Source organism: Anomaloglossus baeobatrachus, chromosome 1 (assembly GCF_048569485.1).
Source record: "Anomaloglossus baeobatrachus isolate aAnoBae1 chromosome 1, aAnoBae1.hap1, whole genome shotgun sequence".
In the NCBI taxonomy this organism is placed as follows: domain Eukaryota; kingdom Metazoa; phylum Chordata; class Amphibia; order Anura; family Aromobatidae; genus Anomaloglossus; species Anomaloglossus baeobatrachus.
Genome location: NC_134353.1, coordinates 657,433,817 through 657,446,592, shown reverse-complemented (window position 1 = coordinate 657,446,592; position 12,776 = coordinate 657,433,817). Strand labels below are relative to the sequence as shown.

Here is a 12,776-nt window from a genome sequence, read left to right as displayed (position 1 = left end):
TTCATTTTCTAAAAATTGAACGTCTGGTTGTTCAATGTTCCTGAGGCAGCACACGTCGCTCCGTGTGACACCCCGGGAACGATGAACACAGCTTACCTGCGTCCCGCCGGCAATGCGGAAGGAAGGAGGTGGGCAGGATGTTTACGTCCTGCTCATCTCCGCCCCTCCACTTCTATTGGCCGGCCGCTGTGTGACGTCGCTGTGATGCCAAACGTCCCTCCCACTTCAGGAAGTGGATGTTCGCCGCCCACAGCGAGGTCATTTGGAAGGTACAGTCATATGAAAAAGTTTGGGCACCCCTATTAATGTTAGCCTTTTTTCTTTATAACAATTTGGGTTTTTGCAGCAGCTATTTCAGTTTCATATATCTAATAACTGATGGACAGAGTAATATTTCTGGATTGAAATGAGGTTTATTGTACTAACAGAAAATGTGCAATCCGAATTGAAACAAAATTTGACCGGTGCAAAAGTATGGGCACCCTTATCAATTTCTTGTCTTGAACACTCCTAACTACTTTTTACTGACTTACTGAAGCACTAAATTGGTTTTGTAACCTCATTGAGCTTTGAACTTCATAGGCAGGTGTATCCAATCATGAGAAAAGGTATTTAAGGTGGCCACTTGCAAGTTGTTCTCCTATTTGAATCTCCTATGAAGAGTGGCATCATGGGCTCCTCAAAACAACTCTCAAATGATCTGAAAACAAAGATTATTCAACATAGTTGTTCAGGGGAAGGATACAAAAAGTTGTCTCAGAGATTCTAAACTGTCAGATTCCACTGTGAGGAACATAGTAAGGAAATGGAAGAACACATGTACAGTTCTTGTTAAGCCCAGAAGTGGCAGGCCAAGAAAAATATCAGAAAGGCAGAGAAGAAGAATGGTGAGAACAGTCAAGGACAATCCACAGACCACCTCCAAAGACCTGCAGCTTCATCTTGCTGCAGATGGTGTCAATGTGCATCGGTCAACAATACAGCGCACTTTGCACAAAGAGAAGCTGTATGGGAGAGTGATACAAAAGAAGCCGTTTCTGCAAGCACGCCACAAACAGAGTCGCCTGAGGTATGCAAAAGCACATTTGGACAAGCCAGTTACATTTTGGAAGAAGGTCCTGTGGACTGATGAAACAAACATTGAGTTGTTTGGTCATGCAAAAAGGCGTTATGCATGGAGGCAAAGAAACACGGCATTCCAAGAAAAGCACTTGCTACCCACAGTAAAATTTGGTGGAGGTTCCATCATGCTTTGGGGCTGTGTGGCCAATGCTGGCACTGGGAATCTTGTTAAAGTTGAGGGTCGCATGGATTCAACTCAGTATCAGCAGATTCTTGACAATAATGTGCAAGAATCAGTGACGAAGTTGAAGTTACGCAGGGGATGAATATTTCAGCAAGACAATGATCTAAAACACCGCTCCAAATCTACTCAGGCATTCATGCAGAGGAACAATTACAATGTTCTGGAATGGCCATCCCAGTCCCCAGACCTAAATATCATTGAAAATCTGTGGGATGATTTGAAGCGGCTGTCCATGCTCGGCGACCATCAAACTTAACTGAACTGGAATTGTTTTGTAAACAGGAATGGTCAAATATACCTTCATCCAGGATCCAGGAACTCATTAAAAGCTACAGGAAGCGACTAGAGGCTGTTATTTTTGCAAAAGGAGGATCTTCAAAATATTAATGTCACTTTTATGTTGAGGTGCCCATACTTTTGCACTGGTCAAATTTTGTTTAAATGCGGATTGCACATTTTCTGTTAGTACAATAAACTTCATTTCAATCCAGAAATATTACTCAGTCCATCAGTTATTAGATATATGAAACTGAAATAGCTGTTGCAAAACCCCAAATTGTTATAAAGAAAAAGGGTTAACATTAATAGGGGTGCCCAAACTTTTTCATATGACTGTAAGTACGTGTGACGGGGGTTAATCGTTTGTGCGACACAGGCAACAAATTGCCTGTTCCGCACATACGATGGGGGCGTGTGTGATCGCATACGAGATCGCATATGTAATTGAAATGTGTAAAGCAGCCTTAACTCTACTTTCTGTGTACCGTATATGCCGGCGTATAAGACGACTGAGCGTATAAGACGACCCCCAACTTCTGCCCTAAAAATATAGAATTTGGGATATCTTGTGATACATACGGTATTCAGTATGCTTCAGTATGCTAAGAGCAGGGGGCCGCACTGTGTGAGGAGGTGTTTTTTTTACTGTCCAGTATAACCAATAGGATTAGTGCAGGGGCGGGGGTACTGTAGCAATATGCACACTTACACCAGCATGTAAGCTCTTCATGGATGCGAGGGGAATCTGCATGGATGCGAGGGGAATCTGGCGTTACTGCACTAATCCTATTGGTTATACTGGACAGTGAAAAAAAAAACACCTCCTCACACAGTGCGGCCCCCTGCTATATATCCGCTATATATCCGCTGTATATGCTGTATGATATACCAGTACGGGGCCGGGCTGTGTATCGCGTTTCCATAACGACGAGGCAGGAACTTCCCTGCTAGAGCGCTGACGTCAAGGCAGAGCTGCTTGCCTCTGATTGGACAGCGCTCTGCCATTCAGCAGCAGTGACAGGAAGTTCCTCCCTCATCGCTATGGAGGCAGAATCCAAGCGTGGAACGGAGTGGAGCGGCGCACTACAGCACCCAGGTGTATATCCGGCGTATAAGACAACCCCCCACTGTAGCCATTATTTTAAGGGGGTAAAAAGTCGTCTTATACGCCAGTATATACGGTATATTTGATGGCTGTGAGTGATCCTGGACTGTATCGGTATTGTAGTACTGTAAATCTGAATGTGGCAGAACAGGATAAGATAAATGTTCATTGGATTTATATCTAAATGCTACAGTTCACGCTCTACTGTTATGGCTAAAAATGTTAACGTTATGGGGCCCCCACCAGATTTTCTGCCCAGGGGCCCCCACCAACCTTAATCTGGCCCTGCACAGGAACCGCAACGAATCTGGACATTTTGGTTTATATTCAGACTGTGACTGTCGGACATGTGAAAATTGCCTCTACAGTAGTGTAATTTGAAGCTTAGGGACCAATTGCCAACTCTCTAACATGGTGCTCAACTATCATGGGTCTTTAATAGTGGTGATTTTCTTTTATGGGCTTTATAGGATTTTTTTGGCCCCCCGGAGCTCTTGCACCCACCAGTGTTACACCTTAGTGCCTTAGGTATATTATGTATTCATTTATTTCTATTGTAGATTCCTTCCTAAATCTAAATTCATACTATAATGCTAATATATTATGAGCAGAAGGGAATTAATATGGTATTTTCCATCTTGTATATAACAAAGCTCAAGGATTCATGCATCGCTCTCTTTTTTTTCATATCAATGGGAGTTTTGAACCTTGATAACAAAGCATGATGTACTTAGCAATTTTTTCAGAACTCCCATTAAAATTAATTCAGAGTTCTTCACAGAAGTTGTGAATGATGATAATGTTTGTACAGCACTATAGAAAATGTTAGTGCTATATAAGCAACAGGTAATAAATGTGTGTCAGTGACGTAAGCACAGACATGAACTTTGGTAGAGACTACTAATCTGGTTCTTCCACAAGTCACTAGATCTCAGGGGCATTCATTGAACCATCACTTTCAAAAAGATATTACCCTATAATAGATGTAACCATCAATAATATGTATAGAGTAATCATACTTTTGAAAGCAACTCATAGGTAAAACATGCGCTGAAAGTGACCATCCTAGGAACTTCAAGACCATTATCCAAAATTGATATGAAAAAAAAAAGACATCAGGAAAGAGACAAAAATTGGCATTATATACTGTATATCTTCTTATGATGTCAATTTCTTGGACAATCATTTTCACTGTAGGTTACCTGGTAATAAGCTGATCTTAGGGAGATCTGTGGCACCCCTGGAGCTTCAGTCACTGCAGGGTTTTGCATCTCACTTAAGGTGCAGTACTCATCCTGGGCACGGAAACCGCTGTTGTTTTTCATATTCATATAACACACACAGTTTAGGTGCTTTCCCACTGGGATTGACTAGGGTAGATGCGGGGTGGCCATCACGAGGCATGGAACTTTCCGGTCACTAGGACAAACACCCAGGGGGCGGGCACCACTTGGGGGAAAGGAAGGAGCATCATCCACACATAGTAAGTCAACCCCAGGCACAGCTCGGGGTAAGGAGTCTAGTCAGGACCTCGGTCTAGGCAACATCACACCCCAGGACGGGGTCTGTGGCTTGGAGCAGGAAGCTCAGCCCGGGCTCTTTACAGCAGAATGGGGATTCCAGGAATCGCGGAGCGTGCAGCGAGCACCTGCGGCCCGTTCCACAGCCCAGACATTTGAGAGAAGGGATTTCTGCCAGAAAGGACACAGAGTGGGAACACGGGTGGTGACCTCCGAACTATCCAGGATCAACTGGGACTCATCACAGCGGAAACCGTCACTCCGAGGGTGACAGTACAGTGAGTAAAGAGAACTTTGACCACAGCCACTGTGTCATCCCTATCATTGCCGTCGCCTCTGCGCTTCGACTATAGCTATAGACTACCACCATCATCATCCTCCCTGGGGCCAAGCTCTACCTGTGGAGAGCTGAAACACCCAAGCTGCATTACCATCCGCTCCAGAAGAGAGAGACCTTCCGCAGGGGCGTCTTCCCTCATAGCCGCATACCACAGGTGGCGTCATGAGACAACTACTCCCAACATCCCCAACCACTTCATCTTTATTGACACCGAACCCATGGCAGACGACTGTGACAACCCAAACCAACACCGGCCCAGTGACGAGTAATCCTAGAGACCCCGTGGGCACGTCACATCTACTGCAGGGAGCTCCCATGACTTCTTGTTTGAAAACCTGCCCATAGAAATCAATAATACTTACTTTGATTCCAGCTGAATACCAGAACTAAGCTGAGGGTAAAGCAGAAAAAAAGCATGTCTTAAGTGTGACGCCCTGGCAAAACCAGGTAGTCACAGAATTAATCCTCCTTGGTAACCTGATCCCACTGGTATAGCAAGGCAGCCGTACCCTTCCCCCCAGTGTACTGATAAGAACAGGAGGGGAAGAGTTTTAGTCAGTGAGAGGTAGGAGGGAGAGGAGAGCAGTCGGGAGTTGCAGCTCCCGGGCTGCTGCTAAAAGAGAAGTGAAGATCCAAATAGTGAAGCGTGCTCCAGGAGTGCCAGGACAGGCTGTGCGTGAGCAAGGGACCTGAGGTGATCGGGACAGGGTAGTGGCCCGCCGATACCGAGAGAGGGCCCGGATTACCGCAGGGGAGTGGGCTCCCTGTTCCCGGCCTAGGAGGAGAACAGAGAAGGGGAGAGAGGGCCTTGCTGTACCGCAGGTGGGATCCAAATAACACCCACCGAGGACCTACGAACACCGGCAGTTTTTGGATAAATACAGACTCTGTGTGTGTTATTCTCAAGGTGACAGTGAGTACTGCACACCATCCCCCGGTCCAACCTGCGCCATCACTCCCGACACTACCTCACCAGGCCCCGGGGCACCCATACCTACCCGCGGAGGATTAACTCCATCTAGCTGCTGAAGTCCAACTCCCCGGGTATCCCCCTGAAGCAGCGGTGGTACACACACATTACCACACACTGCGGGTGGCGTCACGGACAATCAGAACTTTATTCAAAATCCAATCCCCATTTTCACTCGTGGGCGAGGAGCACTGCTCGAGCCCCGGATCCGGCCCCACTCGAGCCACCAAGGAGAAGGTACCGGACCCAAGCGTGATCCCCCGAGCAGCCCCCGGGACGGAGGACTGGCCCCCGCCCGCGACAACTTGGCGACACAAACAGGATAGAACCGTCCACTTACCTGTGGAAGTGTGCCTTGAGATTATCGCCAGCGGCATCTCGCTGAAAAATTGGAGACTCCGCCATCTTTGGCGCAAAAAGTTCCCGCCCGAGCCGTCTTCCCTGAACAAAAAGGGCGCGAAGACGAGGCCCCGCCCCCCGAGAGTGGAGCGGAGCAAAAAGCAAGTGAAGTGCTTGGAAAAGACCAAGGGGGGCGGGTGAAGATCCCATCCCATGTGACCGAAGGGATAAAAGGCAGGGACTCCCGGACTCTGCCACCCGTCTGGTTCCTGGACAAGATAGCTGCAACCCCGATGACATCTCACCCGGCTCCGGCAGTCCGCCCGGCCGCAACGGGGATGACTTGGGCCCCGGCAGTCCGCCCGGCCGCAACGGTGATGACGTCGGCTCCGGCAGTCCGCCTGGTCGCAACGGAGGAGGCACCCGACAGGAGGTCTTCCCCAGATGCAGCGCCAGCCGCTCCCAGGTACCCTGTCCCAGCTGTGGAGCAGCCGGAGTGCCCCTGCAGAGAGGAGGAGCAGGCCACTGAGCAATCGGCCCCACGGCAGTATAAGAGGCCGGTCGTAGCCGGCGCCGAGGGCACCTGAGTGAGCCTGGCTCCTGGGCAGGAAGGGGAGCATGGAATCTGTACCCCGTACTGGGAGCGGCAGCAATGGCAGCTGCACCGAGACATTGCGGTTTGTGGAGTGAAAGGTAGCGGTTCCTGGTTACCACCCGTTAATGTTTTAACTCCCGTTGACCGTTTTCCGTGCCATTTTCTCGTTGTGCACCAAGAGGACTGCCGGGCAGGGAGCATTCTGCCCGGCCCTGTGTGGGCGTCACCCGGACTTACCTGGCCTTGGGAAAAGGGGTGCCACTAGTTCTTAGTGGTGGCACCAGGTGGCAGGTTTATTTGGGTTGCGGGAACAATGAGAATCCGGTCCGGTCAGTTTTACATGTTTAGTAACGTTAAAGAATGTGCCTCCCATAAGGGAAGAAAAATTGTGTCAATGTTAGTATGCTTGTAAACATGTTTAATCTTTTTCAATTCCGGTTACAATAAATGTCGGTGCCCGGACAGTCCGAGGATGGCCTGTGTTTTACCAAGGGGGAGTGTGACGCCCTGGCAAAACCAGGTAGTCACAGGGTTAATCCTCCTTGGTAACCTGATCCCACTGGTATAGCAAGGCAGCCGCACCCTTCCCCCAAGTGTACTGATAAGAACAGGAGGGGAGGAGTTTTAGTCAGTGAGAGGTAGGAGGGAGAGGAGAGCAGTCAGGAGTTGCAGCTCCCAGGCTGCTGCTAAAAGAGAAGTGAAGATCCAAATAGTGAAGCGTGCTCCAGGAGTGCCAGGACAGACTGTGCGTGAGGAAGGGACTTGAGATGATCGGGACAGGGTAGTGGCCCGCCGATACCGAGAGAGGGCCCGGATCACTGCAGGGGAGTGGGCTCCCTGTTCCCGGCCGAGGAGGAGAACAGAGAAGGAGAGAGAGGGCCTTGCTGTACCGCAGGTGGGATCCGAATAACACCCACCGAGGACCTATGGACACCGGCAGTTTTTGGATAAATACAGACTCTGTGTGTGTTATTCTCAAGGTGACAGTGAGTACCGCACACCATCCCCCGGTCCAACCTGCGCCATCACTCCCGGCACTACCTCACCAGGCCCTGGGGCACCCATCCCTACCCGCGGAGGATTAAATCCATCTAGCTGCTGAAGTCCAACTCGCTGGGTGTCCCCCTGAAGCAGCGGTGGTACACACACATTACTACACACCGCGAGTGGCGTCACGGACAATCAGAACTTTATTCAAAATCCAATCCCCATTTTCACTCGTGGGCGAGGAGCGCTGCTCGAGCCCCTGGTCCAGCCCCACTCGAGCCACCAAGGAGAAGGTACCGGACCCGAGCGTGAGCCCCCGAGCAGCCCCCGGGACGGAGGACTGGCCCCCGCCCGCTACATAAGCATTCTAAACCATTAAGGTCCAGTGCCCATGATCAGGATTAGTAGTGTTTTGGATGCAGTGTATTTTCATTGTGTTCAAAGTGCAGTATTGTACAGTATTAGCACAGTGGATAGGATTTATAGAAGCCCATGCCCACAGTGCTTTTATTCTATGCAGGATAACTGACATGCAGCGCGGCTTTCTGAGCCGCAGCTTGTCAATTTATTCTTGCGGACAAGGTAAAACAGGGAAAATATGCTGCGCCCAGAACCGTGATCATGGTCATGAACATCGCGTTCTCCCGCAGAGAACACTAGCATCACCACAAAAGAAATGATGCTGCATCTAGAATCAAACATCTCCTGATCGTTGGCACTTACCCTAAAGGACCATTGCTGGTGGTGGGGCTAGGTGGACATTGCGCTGAGGTATGTGGGGTGAGAAGGAAACTACTCAGACATATGTTCCAAGTGCTGGTTCAGGGAAGTGCCACTGACTCTCCCTTTATTTCCCATATTATATTATATTTAGGCCCAGCAAACCAAACCTTTAGGAAAGCTTAGCTACAAATTCAAAGAAAGATGTATAAGGTTTAATGGGCCAAGTTGAGGGATTTCAGGAGAGGTGTATGACATATTTAACACAAATTTTGCCCCCCCTTTAGGCTCTACATTAGATATCACACAGTCTTGTCTTAGAAAGAAGAAATATGCACAACATAACTAACATAATTTATCAGAATCTTTTGACACTGTGTAATTCCTATTGTGCAAAACCATAATAAACACAATAGATTTTCAGGACTTAGTGGTCCTTAGGACCATTAATGGCCTTATCTCTCATGGTCTAGACATTATATTATCTGCAATGTCATTGGTGACAAGTGCTCTTTATGAATTTATGTGGTGGGAAATGTCCTGGCACATGAAAAAGTCATAACTAGATTTAAAAAACATCCTTCAGAAAACGACTCATTAGCTTCTGTGGGAGAGTGCCGTGGGCAAGCCCTGTGGCATGTACAAGGAATAAGATCTCGCCTATTGTCAGTGACTGCTGTGTTATCTGCCTCTAGCTTTATCATAGAGATGTTACCTGTCTTTGTAATACTGCCTCTGATGATACTGAGATGACTGCTGAGAAGTGATCTCTGCAGAACACAATAGTTAGTCTTTATGTAGCTTAAAGGCAGTCATTAACGAGCTGACCAATTCTGTATATGTTAATGACAATTATGTCATCAAGTGGTGGCAGCTGGAAACCAACTGTGTTGAACATAATGTAAAATATCAGTAAAAAAAAAAAAAGTCTAGTATACAGCCTGGAGATTGTCACTAATGAGTGAATTAAGGATGCACAATTTATAGCTATACAGTATGGCTTTCCGGTGGTTGTCCTTTCAGTATGTTGCCCTTGCTAGAATATATAAATTGGATTTTTGTTTGTTGCTATAAAATTTCTGATAAACTGTCTTTCAAAATTGATTTATTTTTCAGAGTTTCACTTCCATCCTCACCTTCTAAAACATCACAGGATATTTTGGATGCTTGAGTGACCCTCTTATGAAATGATTTTCATAACCAAAATGTCTCCAGCAACTTAGATACCTCAAGGAATACACTACCACAAGAGGTAGTAATGGCAGATACTATAACAGCTTTTAAAAAAGGGCTGGATGATTTCCTCAGTACACAAAACATTGTTGGTTATAAATGACTTAGTGACTAAATGTAGAACTGGTGGAGGAAGGTTGAACTAGATGGACCTAGGTCTTTTTTCAACCTAAGTAACTATGTAACTATGTAAGGATGATCCAAAAGACAGGAGAGGCCAGCAACATTGTGCCCAGCAGTCAACAATTAAAATATTTTCATTAACATAAAGTTTATGCTTGTTACGCTGCCGTATCAGTCATTTTTCCTGGTGAAGGCAGCCATACACATTAGATTAACATCGTCCGCATCTGACAATTTAAGCATTTGTGACCAACCATCTAATGTGTGTGAAGATGCCTTGATTTTCTCCTAACAGCACATGTCCAGGGAAAGAATGACCTGGCTGTCAGACTTAAACATACCTTAGCCTTTAATTCTCAAGGCATAAAAGCTGCTGCCAAAGGTATATGACCCCAGTTTCATCCGTTCATCTTATATAGAACAAATGTGTATGGAATGGTTTGAAAGAGATAGTGGTTAGCTGAATGACTTGGGCATTGGCTATTTAAAGTATACGGGCACCTTAAGTCTTATAAGATCTTGAAACAAGTATGGAGATCCAGTCAACTACATGAAGGTCACTGAGAACTGATATTAAACATTTGCAATTCTAATCCATTTAAGTCAGGACAGATCAAATAAGTTTTATTACACCAAACTTTGTCAAAAGACGGCCACATAACTTAATGAAGTTTTTGCTAATTGTATACAATAGTATTGAGGTTGTCCACTACTGTGATAATGATAACATATCCTTAGATCACCAGTATCCGATTGGTGAGGGCCTTAATGGTAGATCATTGAGATCAAAGAATGAACTAACTTTCAAAGATTGACTTGTTAGCAACTAAATGGTCCAAATAAAACATAATAAGCCGCATATTTCCAGGAAATATTTTTGTGTCATTTGTCAAACTAATAATCATCTATCCAGCAACCAAAGAAAGAAGCATGGTTCATCACTTAGGTGAACAAATTTCCACTACTTCAAAGGTGGTTAGCTTAACACTTGAATCTATATTTGACATTGAGAATGATGATTTTTCACTCAAATTCTTTGGAATGATCTATTCCAAGAGATTTCCATGCCTGTATATGGTACTTATTTTTAAGATCCAACTAGAAATGAATGTGATTAAATTGCCAAATTCTCGAATACCAGCAAGTGTCAATCTACTATTGGTCATGTAGAGTATAGCAGTCATAGTAATGGTAGGTATCTGCCATTCTCTTGTTTAATCATGAACAAATCTCTACTGCGTTTTTCAGTGAAACCTCATATCCTATATATTTCTTTACAGTGTGACATGCAGTCATTGTCTGTCGAAGAACTCAAGAGATTATTGTATGATACTTTTTGTGAGCACCTGTCTATGCGTGACATTGAGAACATTATCTTAACTGAAGAGGCTGGAAACCTCGGAACAAGAGGGGATTGTCCTGTAGATATGGAAAGTAAGTATAATTTCTGTGTGTTAGTTCATCAACTGTGGCCTTAGGTATGGAGTCTCACAAACACAAACTAATAACAATGCTAATATAATGTAACAATCTTATACAGGGTTGGGTGAAGTGCAGCCCTTGAGCCACTTCTGGATCTCTGGCTGTTCCAGTCTGGCCCACTGACCGCACCATGCCCTTCCCTGCTGCCCGTCTGCTGCCACTAGCTTTCTGATGTCACTGCAATTTGCATTCTCAGGATGCAGACCATGGTGAACACTTTGGTGGATGAGGGGCTGCTGGTGCCTTCTTCTACCAATAAGCGTGAGGCACAGCAGATGTCACATCATCACGTGTACTGTGCAGAGTGTCAGTGCACCTGAGGCCGAAGTAGAGTGCCAGGGTAAAGGGAGCGAGGTGAGTATGTGTGTGAGGTTTTTTTTTGTTTTTGTTTATGAGATGATTGTATGTATGTAGGAGGTTGTATGGGGGCTTATACTGTATTTAATAGGCCATGTGGGGGTTCAAAAAGTATATAAGGGGCTATGTGGGGGCTCATATCGTATATACGAGGCTACGTGGCTGCTCAACATTTATTTAGGAGGCTATGTAGTGCTCCTAAAGTATATCGGAGGCTTTATTGGGCTCATACTATATATATGGGGCTTATAATGAATATATATGAGGCTATGTGGGGCTCATAATGTATATAGGAGGATATGTGGTGGCTCATAAAGTATATAGAAGGCGATATGGGGCTCATAAAGTATGTAGGAGGCTCTGCGGGGTTCATAAATTATATAAGAGGCTATGTAGGGGTTTATTCTGTTTAGGAAGCCATGTGGGGCTCAAAGTTAATAGAGGATGGTATGTGAGACTCATGAAAAACAAAGAGGACAAGAGCAATTTTGCTGAAAACAGTTCACAGATTTTATTGTACAAAGTTTCAAAGTGCAAGTGCAATACAATAAATCACTTTAATAGTAATATAAGAAAGAGGGGAGAATGGGGGGCAGATGGTAAAAAAGCAGAACAGTGGCCTGGTTCGGACAAACAGGGAAAGAGTGTTCCAAAGCAGAATTTAAGACCCCTGAATCACTGGCATGTAAACATCGCAAGAAAATAGACTAATCTCCAGCAGAGGTACATATCTCTGAATCACTGGCATATAAGCATAGCAAAAATGCCAAGACAAAATATGTCCTGTTTTTCAGGAAAAAGACAGTGCTAATGGTGTTACCAAAAGATTGAAGGTATAAACAAATTGCACAAGGCGGGCCAGATGTCAGCTTGGGGGGGCTGGGTAGTAATGACCATGTGAGGGAACAAACTCATCCTGAGTCCGCATTGGCCTGATACAGACAAACAGGAGGAGAATAATCCCAAACAAAAGTACAAACCCCGATAATTACTGGCATGTAGATATAACAAAAAAGAAAAATAATCCCAAGCAGAAATACATATCCCTAAATCACTGGCATAAAGGCATGTCGACATAAGAGGGAGTTTGAACAATGCTGGGAAAATATAGATGTAGGCCTGTATAGGCAGGACCTGCCACAATTAATTATGATCTATAGTTCAATAGAGAACACAGAAAACGGCAGACCCCATAACCGTGTATTAAATATTTTATATAAGGAAAAAATACTATTTGTATTGAAATGGGGCGCCCAGAGTAAATGGTGTCCTAGTTTACACCGTGGCAGGTCTGAGGGTCATATTAAGTGGCCTATGTCAGAGTCAAAGTCAAATATGAGAAAACAAATCAAATGTCAGAAAAGCAGAGGGGGACTGAGTAGTGATGACCATGTAGGGGAACAAATTACCTGAGTCCGGT

The 12,776-nt window shown here is 45.5% G+C and overlaps 1 protein-coding gene across 1 annotated transcript in view; it reads left to right on the top strand.

The window, feature by feature from the left end:
* The window catches only part of CABP7 (calcium binding protein 7), a 356,261-nt gene that overhangs the window by 334,058 nt on the left and 9,427 nt on the right, over positions 1 to 12,776 (top strand). Inside the window, exon 4 of the mRNA XM_075319971.1 lies at positions 10,798 to 10,951. Coding sequence (XP_075176086.1) covers positions 10,798 to 10,951 — 154 coding nt within the window. The remainder of the gene's footprint in view (positions 1 to 10,797; positions 10,952 to 12,776) is intronic.